The sequence below is a fragment of the Antechinus flavipes genome, chromosome 1, assembly GCF_016432865.1.
Source record: "Antechinus flavipes isolate AdamAnt ecotype Samford, QLD, Australia chromosome 1, AdamAnt_v2, whole genome shotgun sequence".
Classification (NCBI taxonomy): domain Eukaryota; kingdom Metazoa; phylum Chordata; class Mammalia; order Dasyuromorphia; family Dasyuridae; genus Antechinus; species Antechinus flavipes.
In genome coordinates, this window is record NC_067398.1 from 348112743 (window position 1) to 348139412 (window position 26670).

The 26670-nt window shown below is 34.2% G+C and overlaps 1 protein-coding gene across 8 annotated transcripts in view; it reads right to left on the reverse strand.

Moving 5' to 3' along the window:
* Positions 1-26670, reverse strand: part of NEDD4L (NEDD4 like E3 ubiquitin protein ligase) — a 465473-nt gene that overhangs the window by 114679 nt on the left and 324124 nt on the right. For all 8 annotated transcript variants that reach the window (XM_051969577.1, XM_051969576.1, XM_051969578.1 and 5 more), the window contains one exon: positions 710-760. In XM_051969577.1, coding sequence (XP_051825537.1) covers positions 710-760 — 51 coding nt within the window. The remainder of the gene's footprint in view (positions 1-709; positions 761-26670) is intronic.

Here is a 26670-nt window from a genome sequence, read left to right on the forward strand (position 1 = left end):
TTTTTTTTTTGTTCTATATTACACTTTTAAATACAATTATCATTTTGTGTTGCAGGTAGATTAGAGAATGGGACAGAAAAAGTAAACTAGAATTTGAGATGTCATCTCTTTCTATCAAGATCTTCCTGTCTTCTCTCTTACAGAACCTAATATTCCTGACCACCATCCAGAAGCTAAAAGAGTCATCTGCTTTACTTCTTAATTAGGTTAAAAATAGTGCTTTCTATAGCACTGTGCTAGGTGGAAAATAACTCCATAAAACAGAAAGGCACTGATTTCAGAAACAAATCTCCAAGAGAAAGAAAAATGAGATATATACTTCCTGAACAGTTTGGGTAAAAGCATGTAATTTATTCTCTCCTCACCCTCAGTTTCTTGGTAATCAAGGGAAAAATTACTGAAAAATGGGCCAATAATAAAGAGCAAAGAGCTGGGATACATAACAACCTGACTAGAAATACAGAAAAGTATAAAAAAAATGGATTAGGATTTTGGGAATAATTGATATTGATAAGACAACCTTCATTTTGAAGCTGAGATTTCTCTTTCTTCCTAAAATGGGAGTACGACTTTGATTCTTTCAATCCTATCTTCTATTCTTCCCTAAAGTATAACGAATATTTTCCTAAAATAAAGACACTTATCAAAGGGCATAAGTTAAAATTTATTTTTCATCACATAAAATATAGATAATTTTAAACTTCCTTACCGGGAGATGACTAAGAGGAACGTCTACTTGTCCAAGGAAGTCGTCTCTTGTCTGTTAATAAAGAAGAGAAAGAGCACTGAGTCTGAAAGTCATAAATCAATGAAATAGCAATATTCCAACATTCTGAAAGCTTATTTTTTAAAAGGAAGAGAGAGAAGAAGGAGAGAGGGAGAATAAAAATCAGATGCATATGAACAGCTATAGAGCAGGCGGTAAGTTGCAAATAGAAATGAATACAAATATTCCAACAATCCTAAGGCACATTTAAAATTGATTTCCAAACTTTTGAAATTTCATTTGTCACCACACATAATATGGCATAATAATAACTGATAAGTTAAGCAGAATCAAAGTCTTTCTTATTCCAACATAACTTCTAGAGCAGCCATTACACCACACAACATTATCTTTTTCTCAAGGCTCTAAAATTCTAATCCAATTGCTATTCCTCTTAGACCTCTAGGCTCTTAAGTTATAATTTCTATACTTTCTAGGGGCATATGCTTGATTTTCCCATGTTTTTCTCCATGCCTATATCATTATTCCATGTTATACTTCAGATAGAAGAGAGGAAAAGCAAGTATGAGCAAATAAGAGAAAGACAGACAGATACCACAACCACACACACACACACACACACAAACACACACACACACAAAGGGCATGAGGAAGTCCCAAGTATGAACCTCCCTCCACTTATCAAGATGTGTAATTGCTCTGTAAGTTACAATCTTATAAACCTGTCTGGGGCACATAATTTGTTCACAGATACCCAACTATAATGTTTCAAAAACAGGACTTAGAGCAAAGTTTTTGTTACTCTGGAACTCACTTTCTCCCCTCAATATTATACCCCCTATTAGACAGTGCATATAAATTGGATACATATATAATTTATTCCTGACAACATAATTTTAAGGATATTTTAGGATCCTTATAACTACAGCTTCAGACCAATAGAGATATATAGGTAAGTAGGAAAAATCCTCTACAAAATTGGTTTAGAAATCACTGACTTGTATAGCTGATCAATATACTTCACTTGTATTACCTAGAAGGTTGTATAGCTGATCAATATACTTCACTTGTATTGCCTAGAAAGAAGTAGAGTACTATACTATACCATAATATGATGTAATATAAAATAATCCAAATGTATGATTTATTCAGATTTATAAATTACATAATTTTACTGTGTGTGAAGGAAGTCTGGATCTGGATAGAACACTGTTATCAAAGCCATAAAGACCTGTGTTCAAGTCCTGCCCATTACAAATACCAGCTATGTGATATATACATATATGTTTTAGTTACATAATTTATAAATCTTACAATATCACTCAGAAATCATAGGAATTTTTCTATGATGTGTTTTATAAAAACCATGCCAGATGCTCAACAGCACAAATGAAATAGGAACAATCTTTGCTGTTTAAATTAGTGATTTAATTTGCCAAATTAGCTCCATTGGTCTGAAAGAACTAAAAATATTCTTAACATTAAATTACTTTTAATTCACTTTAGTTTTAGGAGGGCATAGAATGTGAATAGAAAGCTGGTCTCAGAATCATGAAATTTCAATCCAAGTACTGTCTGACACTTTATCAGCATGTGATTGAGCAAGTCTAAAGTGACCCTGTAAATGCACCCAGAGACTCTGCTCCTAGATGCTGCAGAACAGTTACTGATCTGAATCAATGAAGGGAGTTTCCACATCTAGAATTGCTCATGCTGATGAAATTATGGGTCCATCCCCTTTCCATACACATACATAGACCCTCCATATTCATCACAAAATGCAGGTTTAATCTCTCATTGACTGATTTGAAATATATAGAAACTGAGGCCTAGAGATGCCCTATGATTTGTCATGGACACACAGTCAGCACGTATCTGAAATAAGACTTCAATCTAAGGAAATTGATTAAAACGAGAACTCAGGTCTCCCAAGTCTCTGGTCCAGGACTTTTGTTTCCCCGATAAATAATGTTTCAACTTTGAAGATTTCTAACTCAGAAAATATAAATATGTTTTGTTCAAAATACACTGGAAAGACTTTTCATCAAATGACTTGTTCACTTACACTGATTCTGTCTCATTAAAAACAAGAAGGGAAAAAAAAAGGAAGCCCGGGGGAAGAGGGGTGAATTTAAAGAAAATTTGCTCTAGTTTAAAGAACAGGAACATACATTTTGTTACTAACTCATTTTAATTCCTTTTGAGGAGATTTTTAATTTAATTTCCTTCATACCATTAGATGTACTGGCAACAACTAAAATGAATGCTATATTTTATGATAAAATAAGAGACATTGCCTAGATCTTACTGATCATCTTCCTAAAGAGATGTATCACAACTCTAACATATTTGGTAATCACAATATGAAAATTAACACCAGCAGGTTAAATTTACATAGAACTCTGATGTAATCTCATTTGACGTTCAGTCTTATAGAAGTGGGCAACAACCACATTATGTTCTCAGTTTTACACAGAGGGAAACTGAGCACCAGAAAAATTAAACAAGTTTTTCAAGATGATATAGCTAGAAGCAATAGATTTGGGAACTAAGTCCCAAGTCTTTTGCTTTCAAGTTCTGAGGTCTTTCCATGGTAACCTAGAGTGTGCTTAATGTGCCATTGTTAAAGATTAGTATCAATTTATTTTCCCAATAAGAGGGCTTGAGAATATTTTCATTTGACACATAAAACTCCACTCTAGAATATATAATCATTCTTTAGGGAAGTATTAATTCACATAAATGAATCAGTTATATACATACATACTGCCTATCCACTGTGACTCCCTCTCTCTTTCAACTTCTTTAGGATGCATTAAAATGATGGGTAAGTCTTTTGAGACAATCAGCACTTAAATAACACTTCCCAGAATAGGAAGAAATACTATTTAACAAAGCATGACACTTGAAATAAGCATGAGCTTAGCTTTTCCAAGGGACCCATTTAGACCACAGTCACTGCTACGTTTGCCAAGACATTGACATGCCTCTCATTGAAGAACTACATAGCAAAGGAAGCTTTGAAAACTACACAGCCGTGAAGACTGAGAAATGAGTCTGAGTGACCCTTCCAAGTTTGAAATCTAAAGATAACAAATGCACGTTTTAAAAGTTTTGGCTTCTAAACCCCATTAGCCTTATTTTTTTTTTAAAAAGAGATTAGTTGGTTAATAAATACATAGAAATACAAGGGAATGGTCTAAAAAAAGGCATTTGAAAATCTAATTCACTTCTATAAACAATATGAAGTCGTGAAAAGCCCTCTATAATCTGACATCAGAGAGAGACAAAAACTGTATGTTGCAGGTCCAGGATCATGTGGGATATCCAAAGGAAAGAGTAGTTAATGGTAACATTATTTTGTATTCAGGAAGGCAAAAGTAGCTGTAGCCTTTTATTCAAATACACTAACACACAGTATCTTTTTAATAGCTAGATACATTTTAAATATACTAACCAAGTAAGCAAGATAAGGATGCACACATAGACTGATTTATCTATATCTATTTATCTATGTCCTTTAGTATATAGGTCAGGGTTAGGGGAGACTATATTCATAGCTTTCTAGTTTTTCATGTTTAACTGTCTCTGCCTCCCTGTGAAAAAAGGGGCACAGTCTGGCCAAATTTCCACTGTCTCTCAGGCAATAGTCTCAAAACTGGTTTTCCTGTATTTTGCTATCAGCACTTACTTTAGAGTTTTGTTCCTAGTAATTACTTAAGAAGTGTTTGTTGAAATGGATCAGGAAGATAATATAGGTAATATTACTCTCATGTTATGAATTATTTTGGCAGGAAAAGGAGGTTTATATAAGAATAGTAATGAAAAGAAAGGCTGAAAAGATAGATTTTGGGGTCATACCATTGAGAGTCTTGAAAATGTATTTTAAAAAATAAGGTCAAAATCCTGGGCCTGCACTTAAACTGAATATGCATTTTCAATATTTGTATATTTATTACCTGTTTTATTAATAATTATGTTCATCACAAAACTTCCACTGAAAATAGATTTTTTAAAAATGAAAATATAACTGTTTTAATTATCAAGCCACTTGGACAGGTAGTTACAGCATGCACATGGAAAAGTAAACACAAGGTAATCTGAGGAAGGAGATAGCACAAGAACAAAAGAAATCACAAAAGGCTGAAAAGAGTATACAACACCTGAACTTGAACTAACCTGGGGAGTCTGAGAGGCAAAAAAGTAAGGAGAAAGAAATTATATATGGAGATAACAATAGTGTGTATGGGAAGTGAATAGGGGAAGGGAAGTGGACAACAAATTACCTATGGAAAAGTAAGTAATTAAGTCTTACCATACACAAAGTAGAGTTATATGACAGACTCAGGAAGATAGCCTGGAGCCAAACTGTTAAGAGCTTGAAATTCCAGGATGTACAGTTGTGTTTTGAAGGCAACAGGAAGTTACTAAAGACTTTTTGAGAAAGTGAGAAGCAAGTTTGGACCTATACTTTAGGAAGATTATTTCAAAAGCTGTGTAAGTATAGGTTGGAAGAGGAAAACACTAGAAACTGAAAGACAAATTAGGAAGATGCTGCAATAGCCAAGGTAAGAATTATAATGATGGTCAGATATGCAGAAAGAAGAATAGATGCAGAGGTGTTGTTCCAAAGAATTGAAAGCACTTGCTAAATGAATGGCTATGGAGTAAAGGATGAATAAGTCAAAGATGACTAAATTTACAAAAATGGGTGAATAGAAGTGTCATGAGATTAAGATGCTGATGACACTGAATTAGAGATTTCCAGCAAGCAGCTAGCAGAATTGATGGAGAGGCTCAAGATAAAGATTTGGGAATCATCTGTATAGGCAAATTAACTGGCTAAGTGGAAGAAGATGACCTCAAAGAGAGTTGGGGTAAAAAAAGGAGAAAGGAGAACATAGGACACAGCCTTCAGGGAAAACCAAAATTAGAGGATCCAAGATGTATCCAGAAAAGAGATAAAAGAGGGAAGAGTAAAGCAGACAGGAAATCAAAGAGAGAACCTGGGACACAGCAGCCAAAGAAGGAAAATTTACAGAGGAAAAGACAACAGACAGTAAAAGTAGGTCAAGGAAGATGAAGACTGAGAAAAGGATTTCAAATTTAGCAATTAAGTAATCTTTATCAAGCACAGGAGGACAATTTCAAGAAAAAGGTAGATGAAAAGTAGGAGTGCAAGGGAATTGAGAAATAAGTGGGAGATGGAGCCAGAGAAAATTCACAAAAATCACTTCCAAGTATGAGATTGGCAATTAAAGGGAACAGAGATTAAGATGATGAATTGAGGAACTGGCAAAATTAAGTCAGGATTTTCTTATTTAAATGGACTAAAGAGCCTGAGCATTACTTGTAGGCAATGGAAGAAAAAAGAAAAAAATTGCACTTAAGTAAAATACTATGTGAACCTTAGAGAACTACATAAATAGGATTTAGCATTCTCTATATCCAACTTTATACTTTTATGGCCCCTTCAATTTTTCTCAAAATTTGCCCTTGCCTAGATTAATTTTCTTTTTTCTTTCCTACATGTATTTAAATCTCTTTTTAAAGGCTCAGTGCAAGTTCTTGTTTCCCCTGACATAATAAAAATCTCTTCATATTCTCAATTTCTAAACTATTAATTTGGGGTTGTTCTCTATTGTAAGTTATCTTTTTCTATAATTTAACTCAACAAATATGAAAACTCACTGAGATTAAGCAATGACACCTCTGAATCTTTTTATCTTCCAGAGAGGCTGAATGTCTTAGCATGAGGAGGTGCTCAGTTGAACAACTGCCTAATCTCAAATTAGAACCTTAAATAGTTGCAATCCCATAAAATCTTTATGGAATGCAGATAATAATTCTATTCTCTGTCATGTCTCCTCTCAAAATAAATCAGAGTTCCCACATTTAAAAACCTGATACCAGAAGTTTCTATGTAATTTGCAATCAATATGGGGACATGGAGAAGAATAGGAATTATGTGGTGCCACGAGAACAATATGACAGAATAGTGTGGGGAAAAAAAACCACCTTTGAGTAGAACATGTGAATTCAACTCGGGTGACACAAATATCTAATAAGTACCTAATACAAGTATTGCAAATAATGTCCAGGGGTATTTGAGACAATATACATTTGGTCTGATCTTAAGTACTTCTATCATTATTGTTATTGCTACTGCTGTTGGTTGTTGTTGTGAGCAGATTACTAAAAACAATTATCTATAATGGGACTTGTTATTTTTATGATACTTTCTTATCTATCTCTTAACTTATTACTACAAAAGTTAATCCTTACCTATTATGAACAAAAAGAGTTGCAAACATGTTACTCAAACAAGTAATTCCACTGGAATCCTAAGACTAAAATTGGGATTAAAGTTGTAGGTTCCTTACAAGAGTGACTAAATTCATATCATTACTATTTGTTTTTGAAAACCAATGACATCATGTGGTTATGTCTTGACTTGTGTGTGAATTCAATTTTCCAAGTGGTCAGACTCGCTCTCTTCTTCCAGAGTCATCAAAGTCCAGTGGCAAGTCCAAAAATCAAAATAACTAAAAATGGCAAGGGATGCAGTGATAACTTTAGTGTCTTTGATATCACTAATTGTTCCACAGGGCTGGCTTCTATCTAAAACTAAGAGTAAACATTATCTATAATTGGGATAAACTAGAAGATATAACAATAAAATCACGGGTGAAGCAAGGACGTATACTATCACCACTATTATTCAATATTTTACTAAAAATGTCAGCTATAGCAATAGGACAAGAACAAAAACTGAAGAAATAAGAATAGGCAAGAAAAAAACAAATCTATTATTCTTGGTAGACCATATGATGATTTTAAAGTTTTTAATACCCTGAATCAGGAAGCCCTGAGTCCAAATCCAGCCACAGATATTATTTGTGTGACTTTGGACCTAACCTATTCCAGTCTCTGTTTTCTTAGTTGAAAAATAGAGATAATAATAGCACCTAGCTCCCAGAGCTGTTGTGGGGATAAAATGAAATAGTATTTGTAAAGTGCTTTGCAAATGAGAATACCATATAAATGCTACTATTATTATTATTATTAGAGCTAGGTGAGGTATGCTGATTTATATCCCATATAAAGGAGAATAAAACTAAACTAAGCTCATTGGAAAGTATAAATTATATTTTTGCATCAGAAAGAACATTTAAAAACTATAATTACTGATGAAAGAAAGAAAACAGTAAGAATAATATTCTTATTCTCTCTCAATGAGAGGACAGTCCAGTTCTAACCATCCTTATCACCCAACCAAAAATTTGAATGCTTCTCTGACTCACTCTCTAGAATCTAAACTTAACTTAAGTTTGGTTGGTTAGTTGTTGCCCTTCGTGTTCAGAAGACGAAAATGACATCCTTTGTTGAGGTCAAGGTACAGTGTGTCCAAGTGGCTGATCAGACGATGTTTAAATTTTACATGGAAACAAAGATAAACATATATGTCATGAAAGCAAATCCCTGACCTATACCTAGCAAAGAAAAGTGGGTTTCAGAACAACTTTGAGACTCATTCCTTTTTGGTTTTTGGATTTCACTGCTGTATGACACATGAAACACATATTCCTTTCAGTCTCATATGACAGCTAAAACTTTACACCACACATATTTGGCTATATTATTTTGAAAACAAACTCCAAATTTATACTTTGGTATATTATTCTGATTTGAAAACAAAATCAAGTTCATAAAATTCCTTGAAGTATACTTTAGCTACTAAAGCAATAACACTGGAGTTCCTATATTCTGCATTATATAAAAAACACTGTACATAAGTGTACAGAAAAACAATTTAACTATAATTCTCTAGTTCTTAAGAATTTCTAAAGTAGCTCATGAAGGAGTAGTCTTACTACTAAAATTTAAAATAGAAAATTCTTTTATTTTTCTGATTTCATTAAGGGCAATTCTTGCATAATTAAAATAAAATTGTTTACAAAATTAACTGAGGCGACTAAGTTACTCAGTGTCAATAGTTGATCGTGTATAGGAGAAATGGACAATACCAGCTGCCCTAAACAGGTGCTTTACAAGTGAGTGGGGGAATGGAGTGGGTTGAAAGATTCATGTTTCAAAACAGTCCGTTGTTGCCAAAACTACTGCACTCATACCCACTGCAAAATATTTGTGTCAAAAGCATCTGAATGGCCACAACAACCTTCATTCCCTTAATAAATGTTCAACAACAGAAAACATCATTTTACAATATTTCCCTCTAAAGTTTCAACAAAATTCTCAGCATGATTACAAGACTTTCTTAAGTTGTCTAAAGGACATACATTAAATTATTTGTTTAGTGACATATAGCTAGTGTTAGAGACTTTTAAGTCATTCTACCCATTGCATCTCAAGATCTCTGTTTATAAGATGAAAAGAGGTTTATTTTGAATTATATCAAAAGAGGTTTGGAACTAGTTTGGAATTGAGTTCAGTTCACTGTAAGTTTCAGTTGTGCCTGATTCTTCTTGACCCCTTTTGGTGTTTTCTTGGTAGAGATACTGGAGCAGGTTGCCATTTTTTTCTCTAACTCATTTTATTGATGAGGAAACTCAGTTCAGTGAATTAAGTGACTTTCCCAGAGTGTCAGAGATTGGATTTTCCTTCAGGAAGACAAGTCTTCCTGACTCCAAGTCCAGAATTTTACCCACTGTGCCATCTAGCTAACTATTTGATTGACTACTATTGTTAGATTATTTCAATTACATGCAAGTCTTTATGACCCTTTTTGAGGGTTTTTGTGGCAAATATATTAGAGTGGTATGCCATTTCCTTTTCTGGCTCATTTTACAGATGCAGAAACTGAGGCAAATAGGGTTAAATAAACTGCCTATGGTCACAAGCTAATAAGTACTTGAGTCTAAATTTAAATTCAGATCTTCCTTAGTACAGATGTGGCACTTTATCCACTGTACTATCTAATACCCATCCTTCAAACATATGTTTCTTTACAAAAATATATGTAACTTTAAATTAATAAGGGAAGTATGAATAGTTCTCATATCAGAGAAAATGTCCGTTTTTCCCTGCTATTGTACCTGGGAGAATGGACAGGAAAGACAGAGATAAAAGATCCCTAGCAAACAACAGTGGAGAATATTCTAATGTTCTCTGGTTAATTAGTGCCAGCAGTTTTGGCATCTGCACTTGGTATTTGGGAAACTATCACCAACTATTTTTTCATAAGATTGAAAGATTATTTTCAATACCTGGAAGTACTTTATTAACCTTATTAAAATCACATCAGGGAGTTGGCCAAACACAACTCATTCAGATTAATGGAGCCAATTCCATCATGAATCTATTTAAATGAGGCATCATGTTAACCTCTAGAACCTACAAACACTGAATTAATTTAACCTCTTATCCGCAAAGTCCTGACATTTCTTGTGGCTATTTTTAAAGTGGTAAAATGCTGCCAATTTCCTGCCTCAGTTATCACTTGTTGCGCCATCCCCAATGCTGAAAACATGCACCAGTTAATCTGGTTAGTTCCAATGTGACAAAGACTCAAGCAACTGAATATGTAAAACCCAAGTCATTAAATTTATATATTAACTGATATAAAACTCTACCCTTTTTGTAATAAGAAACATAAGAGAAGATAAAATAAAAATTATTTATTATTTAAGCATTCACCAAACCTTGTGAAACTATATGCAAGAATTCTATTCTACAGTAATGTCTATCTCTTTGAAAGAAACTTACAAGGTTCAAGGGGGAAATGGAGAAAAGCCAGCCCTGTAGCAATGGTAACAATGGCCAAGTTATACAATTATCTTCTGTTGATGATTTTGTGAAAAAGCAATTTAACTACTTTTCAACAACAAGCAAACAAATCTGTAGAATCAATGATGCGCTCGTACACACGTATAGCTGTGCTTTTGTTTTTGGTGGGTAGGGAGAACTAGGTCGGATTTACATTCTAATGTGTAATTCCCAATTAAGAAAACTGTCTCTAAGTAAATGGATACCTGGCAGAAATTTCTAGGTTTAGAAAAAAGAGTTCTTAACCTCTTGAGATAGATTGGATAGATTTCAGGAGGTTGATGTATATTATATATAATACATTATATTTCCATCAACTTTTAACTGAAATTTCTTCAATTACTTAAAATATTACTCAGAAAAGGAAGAAGTCCATAGCTTCACCAGACAGCAAAATGACAGATGATAATTTAAATCTATGATACTATAATCATATGCAGTCATTAGGTAACTAAAGGAAGGCAGGAAGTAAAAATTGGGTGATTATTATGTGTTAAAAGAAGGTAAAACAATAACAAGAGAAAAGATCTGCAATGCTAAATGTACAAAATATCGAATCAGGTCATTCATGTCTGTGTGCTAAGGAACAACACAACACAACTTTCCCTAATTTATTTGATTGCTTATATTTTTCCTCTGAGAAATCAGTAAGCATTGACAATTATAAACAGGAGTTTAATTCTGGGGTTGTAAAGTTATTTGCTATCAATTCAGTATCCATTGTAGCCTGTTCATTATTTACCAGTGGGTACAGACCCAATCTCCATTCAAGTCATATTTTTAAGTCTCATCATGAGACTCATAGTATTCAAAGAATTTCAAAAAAGATTTTGTTTCATACCCTGTTGATACTGCATCTCTGCGAACAAAGTATGACAATAGGGAATGTGCCAACAGTTTATGGTATGTGCTACCAAGCTGGAAAAGTGGTGGGTAACAGCATAGTCTAGCATGTGTAGACCAGCTTCTATAGTAACCCTCAAAGATCATTTACCAGGTCGTGGAAGGGTTCTCATCTACATCAGTGGAAGGAGTAACCTGCTGAAGAAATCATAAAACCATGAAGTACTCAGAGCAATAAGTAAAAATTTTTAGAGGTAAAAATCATGTTATTTCAGAAAAACAAAGATAAAAAATAAAAAGCTGAATCTAAATATCACTAGAAAAAAATGGAATGACAAGGCCAGAGAGTAAAATCTGAATAAAATACATATTGTTATTTGTCACTTAAGCTAAGAACAAAAACAATTATTATAATACTGACATTGAGTCAAAGTCTGAGATATGGAAATTATCCTTTTCCATTGTGGTATCTATGACATGTAACTTCAGCCACTGAGTAATACAGCACTGTATTCAAGCAGCAAGTGTCACATAGGTAAAGACATTGAAGGCCACATTTTTGGAATGATTTGAAAAGCATTGTCTGTACTACTTAAATAACAACCAGCTCATGTAACTTCTAAAACTTTGAACCTTTTACAGTTTATTGTCCAGCAGAGTCTGCCTCTTCAAATTCCATTTCATTCCTTAGACAAGTATAAAGTGAGCTTTATTCTCAGCAACAAAAGCAAGGAAGGATTTCACCATTACCCCATCTGACCGTTGTGCATGTGAATCTCTTCATAAGGTGTAACTGCTGGGATTTCAAAAGAGAAAACTCAACGGATCTGATGAACGCTATGTATTGCATAACATGATTTGTCACCACCTGGGACCTCCAGCTTTCCCAACAAATTATTTCACAACCCCATTATTGCAAGTTTTCTTAATAAAATTGCAAAATGGCATTTAAGAAAGGGAGAAAGCGAGACATTGAAGCGCTAGCGCTAGTGTACATATGCTTTTGCCAGAAAATAGCAAACATAAAAAATTATGATGCTAAAAGACAAAAGTCCAACTTTAAACAAAGTCCAACTCTTTCTTCATAAAAATATGCATACTTCTTATACGCTGACTTATTTTTCAAAGTCCTTTAGGTTAGATTTTTGTTTTTTTATTTGTGGTTTTTAATCTCAGTTTAAAAAATATGACCAACATGTTTATCCTGAAGATGATTTCTTACTGTGACAATTAGTCAAGAAGCATTTATCAAGTATCTATCATACAAAATCTCTATTCTCAAGGAACTCATAATCAAAGGTAAAAGAGATAACAGGAAAACAACTATGTACAAGTGAGATATATAGAATAAACTGGAAAAATCAACAGGCAGAAGGCGCTAACATTATTTATAAGTATATATAATTGTTTATTACAACAAACAAGCCAGACACTTCAACAAACTGTCTAAGCAAATCTGTAGCACTTTTAAAGGCATAGGCATAAATGCCAACAGGGGTGCTAAATCTACACCTCCTAAACATTCTCATTCATATTCTCTTTCTGTATCTCTGTCTCTTTCTCATATATGGCAACCACCTGGAAAAATCAAATTTTATAGGAAAACAAAACAAAACAGAAAAAAAGCAAATGATTACTGACCAAAGTTAACATTAGTTATGGAGAAAACCTCCAGGAGTTTAACTGCTAGTATTGTGTGAAATGGTGAATTGGTATTTAGTATAGTTTCCTTAGGGAAACAGGGAAATAATTATTTAACACTGAATTCAATCTATAAATTAGGGGATTAAGTGATTGTTGGGAGGCACAGTCATAGTTTTCACTTCCTGAGGGAGGAAGAGGGGAAAAAGATATACTTTAACTCCTCCCCCCTAACTTAGGAGAGGCGTCAAAAGTCCAGAGGCTCACCATGGTCAATTAGGGGCATTGGAGTAGCTATGATCTTTCTATCATAGAAGTAATAGCACACAGGAATGTGATAAGATTCAAGATTTCCCAGTATTACCAATGTCTCAGCCTGGCAAAACAAAACAAAACAAAACAAAACAAAACAAAACAAAACAAAACAAAACAAAACAAAACAAAACAAAACAAAACAAAACAAAACAAAACAAAACAAAACAAAACAAAACAAAACAAAACAAACAACAACAAAAAAAAAAAAAAACATGTGAGCAGATATCCATATTCCTTGACAGTCAACAACATGAATGCTAACATCCTCAGGAAGCTTTTTAATCTTGTTAGGCAACTTCTTCATTAACACATTCAAACCATTCAGGGCTGCCTTTTCTCTTGATGTGCTAGAACACCATAGTCTAAACAATGCTTTCAACACATTTCATGGAAATATTTTTAGAAGTCATGCTTCTGTTGGTGAATGGAGGCTGGAAGGTAGCAGTCAGGAAGGGGCATTATTTATTTTTTAAAATATCCAACTGTACTTTTATTATATCTTGTTTTCATGCATTTCATCTAAGCACAATCTTCCACACATAGGAGGTACTTAATAAAGATTTTATTCATTAAATCTTCCCATGAAGAGGGAAGAAAAGTGGCAATAACAACTGCTTTGCTATGTGTGACCATGGACAAGGCACTTTCCACTCTCTGGCTCTGTTTCCTTATATGTAAAATGAAAAAGTTGGACACTTTTTGATCCTTAAGGATACATTCACTATCTACAGGATTTTAAATAAAGAGGGGAAGAAATGTGGAAGATAATGGAAAAAAGAAACCAAGGAAACAGATAATCTTTGCTGAGAATAATGCACAGCTGAAATAGGTTTGTCCACTATTTCAGCTTTTTGTTTAGAAACACATATGGATTTTAAAATATTTAACATGTATTGGTCTACCTGACATCTAAAGGAGGGGGTGGGGAGGAGGGGAAAAGTTGGAACAAAAAAAATTTTTTAAATAATATTTTTAAAAAATAGAAACACATATGGGCTATTTGCCAGGATTGTATAGTGGAAGGAGCAAGACTCTGGATGACCCACATCTGAATCCTGTTAGTAGGCACTTAATATCTGTGGAACTCTGGGCAAATCACTTTACCATTCTAAAATTGTTTCCTTGTCTGAAAAATTAATTAGATGAGCACTGTGATTCCTTCTAGTTCTAGAGCTATCATGCTATGAACATACTATTGCTATGTCATAATTATTCTTTATATTTACATTTTAACAAATAGGTTTTACAAAACTGCACAGTTCATAGAAACCTGGTAACTCCGGACTATCATGGGGGCAATTAAGAAGGCTATGGACCATATGGTTCCATAAAACTTTATCATTTGTAAGCTTCTATTATTCATTAATCCATCATTTTGCATGATTAAGATATTTCTGTAAAATAACCCACATTAAGACATGGCCCCAGTATTGCTAAATAAAGCATCATCCCAATTGCTCATGCTGGTCCTAATGATGATATCTACACTGAATAAAGAGAAGTAAAGAAGAGTAGAAGGAAATTATGCTAGTTTGCTGCCTCTAGAAATCCTGTTGTATGTACCAATATGGCTGTGTTAGGACTGTTTTGCAGTGACTATGTGATGGAAGATGTTTGCAATTAGAAAAAAAGCATAATGACATCAGGTAAAAAATATTAATTCTTCTACATCTAATTGATCACTGTCACAAATTCATCATAAAGTTTTTATTTCTACTAATGTGAAGCACTCTACTATTGTCATATTGTAAAGCTTTGCCTAACTAATTAATATTTCAAAAAAATAAAGTTAATATGGCTGAACATATGGCTAAATAAATTCAGTAACTTTTTTCTACCTAATTCACTAGTGTAAAAAAAAAATTGACCAATATTTTCAACATAAACTGTTATTAGGTTGAATAAATAAATATCAAGGACTACATCAATGATACATTTAAAGTCAAGTGACTGTTTAATTTTTTGCTGCTTGAGAGCAGCTAGGTAGCACAGTGAATAGTACACCAGAACTGGAATTAAGGGGAAACTAAGTATAAATCTCATCTAAAACTCCTGCACTAGCTGTGTGATCCTGGGCGAATAATTTAACTATGATTGCCTCTTTCCCTCAACCCATTTTTTTTCCTTCCAGTTTCATGCCACAATAAAAATCACTGCAGGAGCAGTATAGCATAGTGAAGAGAGAACTAGACTTCAAGTTTGAACAATTTGGATTCAGGTCCTTTCTCTGATATACTGTGGCTGAATTATATTAGGCAAGTCACTTAAACTTCAAGTGACTCAAACAGTTCTTTCAGTATAAGTTGCAGACCTATGTCAGTAGAAGAAGCTCTTTTTTGGAGAGGTCCTAAACTGATGAAATGACAGTTACCAATTTATAGAACACATATACATATGTATCTCTCAGAATATATAGTTTTTTATTACTATTTTTGAGAAAGTTTTGAATTGGGTGTTCAGCATGAAATAATCATTTTAGAAGAAATTAAAGATACAAAATTTTTGCTGAAATGATCCAGATTCCCTTGAGTCCAAATGTCTTCTTGGTTTAAGTTAAGTATTTAGAAGTAACCCAAATAGCACAATAAAATAAACACATCTACCTTAGCAACTTAATGCCAACAGAGTAACTTGATATAATTGGTTTTAAATGACTGATAATTCCATGCATTTGTTTCATTAATATTTTGCTGTTCCAGGCTCCATTTCCATCTAACTACAGCACATCTCTGATGACAAACACAACAACAAATTAAATGAATTATAAATCCATTATTCTTTCATGCCTGAAACTTTACTCAAATAGAATTAGTACATCTAATACCTTGCAAATATGACTAGCTATGTTTGAAAAAGTCTAATATTTGTTTCAACATGACCATTAGAAGAATTTTGGAAAGTAGGTAGAAGTATGCATTCTTCCCCTTGAAAGAGGAATATCAACCATCTTATTAGTTATATTATTTCCAGAACCATTTTTTCTATAGCAACGGGCAGATTACAAAAAAGCGTGGTGAGAGGAAAGAAGTTAAAGGCAGAGGTAGAAAAGGAAAAAGCAGACAAATAGTTGGTTGCAGATCTTTATATCTGGAAGAATGCACTTCTCCCCTTTTTCTAACTACATGGAGCATGGGCTACCTAACAGTTTTCTCGCCAGCACCCAAGTTGTCTTAGATCTCCCTCACCAGGCTATCTTCAGATTTGAAAAGCATTGCTTAGTTTTGGGAGTATGAATTATACCAAACTCCCTGAATTAGTTGGAAGAGGATGGTGCATACCTACTCTCCACCCCACAACCCTTCTATTTTCCTCCCCATCAACCTGCTCTTTTTTTGTTGTTGCTTTTGAAACCCATAGGCTTCAATGGGTCTTTCTGCATTTCTATTATCCAAATAACATTTTGCTCAGATCCAGAATCGAAAACTAGTCCTTACACAGATGGCAGATACACTTTGAGGCAAGAGCAGTTGAAAATACTGGCAGCTCAAACTATTATGGCATCAATGATCTCTGAAGAGACAGTACCTTCTATGTCTTTTATGGCTGTAATGGCTTTCTCATTAGATCTCTGCAGGTCTGGTATTCTGCATTCGTAACATCTTTCAAAAACTAAACTTACAACATACGAGCCTGTATCCTTTGGTTGTCTTAATCAAACACCTGCATCATATTTAATTTTTTTCTTCTCCAACAACCTGAATAGACAGAACACTAGAAATTTTCTTTTTTCATGTCATAAACAATGTTTCTCTCCCCAATTCTATGCTTCCTGTGGTCTCCTTTTGACTTGTGCACCAAGGAATGTCATTTCTTTATTAATAAATTTTCACTTAATTTAAAATCTCACATTCTTCTACCCATTCACTGAAAACAAGCTCCTCCCATACACCACTGCCTCCTCACAAGATACGATATTTTAATTCTTGGAACTTTCTTCAAGGCTAACTGCTGCTTCTTTCACATCCCCTCACATGCCATACCAAGAAAAGAGAAATTAGTGTATTTTCTCCTTCCCCTTCTTCCCTACCACCATTACAGCTTTTAGACTCTTTGATACCATTCTTCTTCCTGCCCAGATCTTTGTGGAGATTATCTTTTAATCCATACTAGCCTCTCAGTCTTTTCAGCCCCAATTCAAATCCCATTTCCTCAATCTCCTCAATTACTGTGACCTCTGTCTTAAATCAATCTCAACCACAAAGTTGTGGTCATGCCTTTAGTCAACACATTGCCAACCCCATTGCCACACATGAAATAGCTCGAGGTGGCAGAATTCCTACTTAAATTTTCCACAGTTAAAACAAGATAAACATTCAAACTAAAAGTGACCCAAGAAATAGGTCACACTAATAATAATATTAACAAGATTAACTCCGTTCCCATACTCTTTTTGTTTGTTTGTTTTTTAAAGGGGGGAAAGGGAAGATAGGATATACTTATGTAAACTGATACCAAAAGAGGCAGAATCCAGGAAAATTACTTATATAATAACAACAATAACATTGTAAATGAAAACAATTGTGAAATGTAGGGAATGACTAGGATTCCACAAAATAATCAAAGAAAGATGATGAAATGAGTTGCCTATTTAATGAAAGAGGTGATGGACTCAAGGTGTAAAATGAGACACATTTCTAAGTACAAAGGATCATGGCATCTAAGGTGAAGGGTCCTTACAAGTTATCCCACCTACCTTTCACTTGAAGAAATTGAGGCTCAAAGATGTTAAAACCACTTGCCCAAAATCACACAGAGAGTATGAAGTGGAGATTTTAACCCAGGTCCTTTGATTTCAAATTCTACAACCTCTCCATTACATCATGCTGTTTGAAGTAGTCATAAGTCAGGGACTTTCAGAATTCTACTTTGGAGGAGTTGGTAGAAGCAAAGTATGGAGAGAAATGTCAAACCTACTTCAGGAAGCAGGTTAAGTGTATTTCATACTATTTCTGATTTCTTTTCAGTGTTTTTAGTCAAGCAAATATCATTAACTAAGCTTTTATTAGGTACCTATTACATTCTAGGCACATTGTTGGCCATGAGAATAAAGAGGCAAAATATAAAATAATCTATCCTCTCAAGGAACTTATGTTTTACCATGATAAAAAGCACATAAATTGATAAGAATATGCAGAATATCAAGGGGAAGGGCAATAGCAGCTTTATAAGGATAGAAAGGCTTTTATATATAAGATAGGAAGTGTGAGAGTATATGAAGCAGAGAGAGAGGCTATTCCAAACATGGAATGCAAAAGCATGGAGCAAAGTTGTCATTCTAATAGTCCAGGATAGACCTTATTAAGGACAATACCTTTAATCAATCACTTTTGAAAAACTAACCTCCTGTGCTAAACACACTGCTGTATGTCTTATAAGCATGAACCTAAATGCTTTTTTTGTTAAAAAAAGAAAAATCTCTAAATGCTTAATACCTAGAATCTGTCAATACTCCTCCTAAGTATACAAACTATTGAAAAGATTACTTTGGCTGTATTCCATAGAATGTTACTTTGAATGACCTGAAGGTAATAATAAAAATCCTTTCCATATTATATTTTCCAGACCAAGAAAGAAAGATGCCACATCTTTGAGGCTGAGCTCTTAAGATGGTATGCTTAACCAACAAGCAAGAGGAGTTGAGGCTGAGCTCTTAAGATGCTATGCTTAACCAACAAGCAAGAGGAGTTCTCCTGAACCAGCACTTGGAAATACATATTAACTTCCTACACAATTCCTTGATGCTAAATTGGTCAAAGCCTGAAACTCCATCAAAAATTAACACATAATTTTCATGTTCTTGCGCTAAATGACAATTATTGGCAACAGCGTTCATACCAGAGAAAATGCCCGGGAGATGAGAATACCTCAGTTAAATATTCACTGCTAAATTGAGAAGAGGCATTTAGATGAATTGTAAATGTCCTCTATTTTAATTCATCCCCTGATCTATATTTAGGTGTCTTCCTGTTTTGTAGTGGAAAATACACTTTAGTAGGACTCAGGAAATCTGAATTCTGGTTCTGATTCTGACATCAATAAGTTGTCTGAGTTTTTATAGTTTTTAAGTTCTTGAGGGCTCACATATACCTGTAAAAAGAGGTGGTCAGGCTAGATAATCTCTAAGATTCTTCCAAGCTCTATCTATAATTCTATAATACTATAAAATCCAATCCCATTCAATGCAGTTTAACATGGATTAATTAACTGCACAAGTTATTACCTACTTACTTTAAAATAAATATGCTAGGTGTTAGGAAAACAAAACAATAAAAACAACAACAACAAAAAAGACTTTCCCCTCAAGCAGCTACACCTGGGACACAAATAATTTGAGTAGGGAACTAGCACTAAGAACTCAAAAGAAAGACCCTTTAGAGGAAAGCAGATTTCTTCTTTTCTAGAAGGAAGCTGGGGAGAGTAAAAGATGGAAGAGAGAAAGGTGCTCATTTTTGGTGTGGAGGTCGACCTGTGTAAATCATGGCAACATAAAGCTAGACATTTTTTGGGAGGGAGGGAATTTGGGGACCTGCAAACAGATCAGTTCTGCAATAACGAATAATGAAATGTGTGAAAAGGAATAATTTGAAACATCTGAAAAGTTAGATAACTAAAGTAATAATGGAGTTAGGGTGTAAGAGGCTAGACTGATTTGTCTTTTGTACTACATGCAATTGAGAGCCATTAAAGAGTCATTTTTTTTTTCTTTTTCTTTCTTTCTTTTTTTTTTTTTTCAGAAGACTGCAATGATCTTTAAGAAAACTGTCTACTATGCATTCAAAATTTCAACAGCTCACTTCAATACAAATTTATATTGGTAGGGAAATAGCTGTTTTTGTGTAGACTTTATAGTGGAAATATTTGTTGCTTCTTAGGAGGATAATTCTAGCTAATATAATGAACACTTTAATTTCACATAACTCTTACTCAGAGCTTTTTCACTTGGGTTATCATTGTTTTCTCCATTATGCTGTCAAGATGTCTACAAGATATTGGGTAAATTCATCGATTATGTATACTTCCTTCTAAGTTAAACTAACAAAACAAAACAAAACAAAGGATCCACTTCTACCCTAGAAAGTGGTAAACATTAACTAAGATATAAAATTTTCCACTAAAGGCTATGTCTGATACTTTGTTGTGGCTTGGAGATGACCATGGATGACCTAAAAGCCCAAAGTCCAGGTTTACCAAATTGAGAATTATTTCTAGAAAGGCTTCAAATCAAGGCTAAGCCTATTGAGGCTTGAGAACTAGAGTAGTTCAGTTCAGAGAAGCTCTTGACTTCAGGGTGAAGAGGTAGGGTTTTTTAATTCAATTGTTTTTTCTTTTTTTTCTTTTTTTCTTTTTTCTTTTTCTTTTTTTTGGCCACAGTAACATTCAATGTTATTACATTAAGTCATAAAAGAGTTGCAATCTTCATTGCTGGAAGAGGTATACAGGCTTACCAAATTATTGATCCTTGAAGAATTGACGTGAAAGATATAGAATAATAAAGATCTTTGAACTTAATAAACTAAGAATGCAACCCAGCACTTAATTTTACTACTCATAATATTACCTCATACCACTTTATGTTGTTATTTTGTCATTTCAGTTGTGTCCAACTTTTAGTAATTTGCTATTTCTTTCTTCAGCTCATTTTACATATGAGGAAATTGAGGCAAACAGGGATAAAACTGACTTATCCAGGATCACACAGCTAGTAATGTCTTAAGCCAAATTTAAACTCAGGAAGATGAGTTTTGCTGATTTCAGGCCTCAAACTCTATTAACTACGCCACCTGGCAGCCCAATATTTCATAATATTACCATTTATGTAATATTTTTAAGTTGACAATCATAGAACTCTATAATACATCATATAAATATTTGGGGTAATCATTATTATTCCCATTTTCCAAACAAGGAAAATGAAGTGCAGAAAAGATTAAAAGACCTGGTGGAGGTTACATCAAGATTACACAGGCAAAGCTAAAAACTGATCACAGATATTATCTCAAATCCAATTCTCTTTCCACTAGACCCATCTATTCCCTATACCACTCCCCCAACACAAAAACAATCTCTGGATAGAGTACTGAGGATCTTTCTTTTGTCTAAATAATAATTAATTAATTAGATTGTGAACGCCTCATGGGCAGAGTTTATCTTTTGCCTTTCTTTGTAATCTCTAGAATTTGGCATTCTTGTACCCAACACATACTTGTTAAGCACCATGCCTAAGTGTGATGGGGCAAGTCAATTCTGCAAAAGTCCCCACAACTGTGAATCATAACACACTTGAAGGAACTGCAAATCAGCCTTTCCTGAGGCAGATGTTGCTTGTGGATTGGGAATGAAATAAATTGGAGGGAAAAGGGAAGAGGAGAGAGGTCAGAGAAGGCAACTGCCTTTCAGTCTCCTTGTACCATTATCATTCTTTCACGTGAAGGGATCTGTTCTGTTGGTCAGAATTAGATGCCCAGCAGCCACTAGTAGGTTGCTCCCTATACTATGCACTTAATACTCTGCATATATTATGTACTTAATAAATATTTACAGACTAATTTATCTCTTTGGATGATCATAGCTATAGAAAACAGTAACTAACCACATTTGATCTGATTTAAGTGTATTAAAATTAAATGGCTTTCTACCCATTTTATATCAGTTTTCTTTTTTCTCCCCCATGGGTCAGGGTGCTGGTTCTAGGTGATTGCTTTTAAGGATAAATACTGTGTAAATATTTATTTGAATTATTTTCAATAATAATCTGCTTCCTAAAGTCAAATAAATATTTAAATTCTTTATTTGTTTTGAAGAACAAATTTACTATCAGAGACCCAAGTTTATTGATGGCAGACACATCAATATGTCAAAGCCAAAAAATAAATTATAAGGTATTTGGAATCATTTTGTTCTCTGGGGCTATCTGACCTTTGTAGGGTGTTATTTTCAGAAAAAACTTCCTAATCTACTTCCCACCAATTCTCTTCGTCCCTTCATTTTTTTCCTGCCTTGATTATCATTCTGCTCATTCACCCTGGTCCAAAATCAAAAGTAGTTGTGAACCCAGATGGTTCTGAAGGAGAGAGTGAGGCTGGTGACTTTGCACAGACCTGTCTCACTTAGGTCCAATTCACTTGCTAGTCAATACCTCACCTTTCCAGCATCATGATCTTCTTGTAGAACAAAGTACAAACAAGCTGTTAGTAATGATAACTGTTCTGCTGGGAATCCAACTAGCCACTTCCAGCTGGGCAATGCAGTTCCCTCTTTCATTCCTACCTCTCCTCCTTCTCTGCTGACATAGGAAGCACCTATGGGTACTCTGCCCAGAAGCATATAAATTGATTGCTGAAACCTTTCAAGGTATCTTGGGGTTTACAGACTAGATTTCTTTCTTAAGGACCATGCCTTAAACCTAATCATTGACTCTCACTGATTGGCCAACAATAGATCCCCACCCAAACCTCACTAGGTCATTATTTGGGATCTGATATAAATAGCAATTGTTTCCATTTTGGCCAGAAATCCTGAAAGTCTTCCCCTCTCAGACTGATTTTTTTTCCTCTTGAATAGGTAAAAGAGGAAACTTTTTTTGACTTAACCTTAATCATTAAATGGGCAGTTGCCTCAGACAAACTGAGAGGAGGGAAAACCTTAGCTTAAAAAGACCAAGATCTCTCACTGCATCAGGGGAACATTTCAATTCATCCTGATCTATGTCTTGCCATGGACTCAGATGGCTCCAGAGGAGAGAATGAGGTTGCTGACTTTGCATAGCCTTCTCTTATTTAAATCCAATTAACTTGCAAGTCATGACATCATCTTGCTGATGTCATGGTCCTCTTCCAGAATGAAGGACAAACAGTAACTCCTTCACCCTGATCCAAAATCAAGAGTAGAAGCCATCCAAGCAAGTCACTTTTTATTTAAGCTGGCAGCAGTAATTCTACCTAATGCCCTCATGATACATTGGTTTCCTTCCAATAGTAAAGTTATTCAAAGTAAACAGCTCCCACTCTTCTCCTTATGTTTGCAGGACACTTCCCCTAAACACCAGAAGGTTTCCACTTTAATTTCTGACCAATCCTTATATTCATTCAGAAATGCTTCCACGAAACATTCAACCAAACTTTGAGAAATTATTTCAAATTTTAATTTTTTTTCAATTATCTTGAGAATAACTTTCTGATTTACTATGAAATCATTAGATAAGCTGTCAAATGAGTTGTTCTAAAATTAATGATCTAGGAATACTGATTTACTTCATTAAAATGGGTATGACTGGGTTAAGAGTAGATGTCTCGTGAGAAAGCAATTCCAATTCAGTTTTGGGGTTTACCCAATATCTAATGAGTTTATTAGTTTGTTTATACAGCACATAACGACTGTATTAGTTTCTCTTAATCTTCGAAAACCTGCCTATCTGCAGACTTGAATGGACAAACTGTTCCTATCCAAGTATAGAAAAAAATTTCGCACCATAAGAGCCAAAGCCTGAAAACAGCTATCTCTGAAGGGTTATGTTCCCATATGTAGGGTTATCATAGTATATCTCATTTTTATATAACACATGTAATTTACAAAGTGCTTTATATAACAAGTCTATCAGGTTAAATAATGCAAATATTATTATCCCAATTGCACAGATAAGGAAACTGAGGCTAAAAAAATATTATTGTTCACAGACAGTTACTGAGCAAACGTTAAAGCTGAAATTCAATCAGAGCATTCAACCAACAACTTCAAGGCTCTCTCTCTGTCTCTCTGTCTCTGTCTCTCTCTTACCCTCCCCTCCAATGAAATGGTTTCCCGAAAATTACAATGTAGCTAAAAAACAAGAAGCTGACTTTTCATTCATTAGTAATTTATTTTTACCTTAGAATTAGGCTGACAAGAATGTTTGTTCCTATCAGTGGGAAAAGAATCACTGTTATTTATTTATGACAGCATAGTTACAATCCTATTACCAGGGTATCTGAGGCCACTTTGAAAACAAACCACCTCAGTATTACTTCCTCATACTTTTTATTCTCCAGTATGAACATGCTCCATAAGTTTAATTTGAAGTAATCATATCAAAATAATCTTGATTCAATTTATAATTTTAATGAAAATAAATTATGAAATGTAGAAAGATGAACTACCACTTAAACAAGAGTCAAATGGGGTTCAACAATATGTTCTCAACCTTATCATATATGTTGTAGCTTGGAAGGAAAAGCATATGCAGGCATCACTATGGTATGATTAAAGATCATATTTAAAAGGCAGCTGTCATCAATTAAAAGTAATTCCTAAGTAATCCCTAGTCATATTATGAATCATTATTAGTTTCAATCAGCAACTTAACCATTTATTTATCTTACTTTAATTTAAAAGAAAAATGCTTGTGCTCTAGTCTCAAAAAAGTCAAAATATACAAGATGAAGGGATTAAAAACTAGGAAAATGCATCCATTAAAAACTAAGCCCAAACTCTGATTCATTCAAAAAAATGAAATGTCTTATCAAAGAAGCAAATTCTTTGTCATATACTTTATTATATACCAGTGGAACAAACTGTTATCAGATTCCTTTAACATGCCATCTTTTAAATGTCCCCAAGACACTTTCTTCTACTTATCAAGAATGTTTAAATAGATCTGTGATCCAGTTAACCTGGGTACTTCCCAAGATACATTTAATCAAAACTTCAGGTAATAATGTCTAGGACTAGAGATTACATCATGGGATCATAGATTTAATTAAAAAGGGGAGGGGTGTCAGAGGATCATCTAATTAGCATAATCTGTCTCAATTGCCCTCCCTACATCTGTATTTCTCAATTGAGGAATCTGAAACTTTACAATGTTAAGTGAAGTGTTTCCAGGGTTGCATAGATAATGAAGGGGCATACACAGTTCTGTAATCTGATCCTCTAAATTCATCACCCTGTCTATCTCACTGCCATAACATATGTTTTAATATGGTAAATCATTCAAGAACATTTGAAATACATCGATGGAGGTGTGATTTCATGGATAAGGTTCCTTGGCTGCTACAAGCTACAGTCCCATCATGCTACTACTGTGCTTTCATTCAATTTCATCCAATAAATTTTTGTTTTGTTTTGTTTTGTTTTTTTCTCCTGAGGCAATTGGGGTTAAGTGACTTGCCCAGGGTCACACAGCTAGGAAGTGTTAAGTGTCTGAGGCCAGGTTTGAACTCAGGTCCTCCTGAGTTCAGGTCTGATCCTCTATCCACTGCACCACCTACCTGCCCCAATAAATTCTTCATAAATGACCCAACCAATAGATCTTCCTCTGAAGAGAACCAACATAACAGTTGCCACTATTCTCCTATTGTCCCCCCATTTTTAGTACACGACACTTCTTTGGTCATGCACATCTTCAGATATTTTTAATTACATTTTTCGCACTCCAGTCATTATGGGTAATATGCAAATACCTACTGCTGATTTTTGAACCTGAAATTTTGACCCTTCTGGGATTGTGATGTTCTATGATTTGTTATTATTCCTGAGGTAATGGTAGCACTAGAGATTGGTTTTTTTGTGGCATATAACAAATAAATTGAACATAATTTAAAGTTAGGAATTGATCTTAGAGATCAACTTTCTTGAAGGTTAAGTGATGTGAGCAAGGTAATACAGATAGTATCAGCAGTGTGAATTGAGTCCAGACCATCAGACTTCAGAATCAATGTTCTTTTCTCTATATCACAGTTTGTGCTGTGATCCTAATACCTTTGAAAAATATATATAACTGCAATTATAACCTATATCATTTATGTAGTACTTTAAGATTTCCAAAGTGCTTTATAGAATTTATATGTTTGATCCGCAAAACATTCTCGTTTTACAGGTGAGGAAACTAAAACTGAGAAAGAAAGGTGATATATATATATATAATTTTTTCATTAACATTTGATTTAAAAAATACACATCACTTTTCTTTCTTAAGAATGTGTCTTTTGAAGATAATATTTCCGAAGGCATACCCAGATCAAATCAGTTTCTGGTAGGCTTGGTTGCCAGCCTAGTCTATATTATTAGTCTTGAGGATGTGACGTCAAGATATAAGATAGGGAACAATGAGTTTGAAGATAAAAGACAGATACAGAGAAAAAGTCCACAGAATGACACACAGCCATATCTGTCTTTTTGCCTTGTTTCTCCTCTTTCCCTTCATAATACCCTCAGGAGCATTTGAACATACTTATTCCCAGGTTAGGTCAGAGGATTAGACATGTGTGGAAAAGGTAAAGAAGTTACAGATCAAGCACATATTGATCAGCAACTGTTAAATTACTTGACCTTAAGGCTTCAGTTTCAGCTTCTCTGGAGTCACGTGATTTTAGATAAGGCTAGAC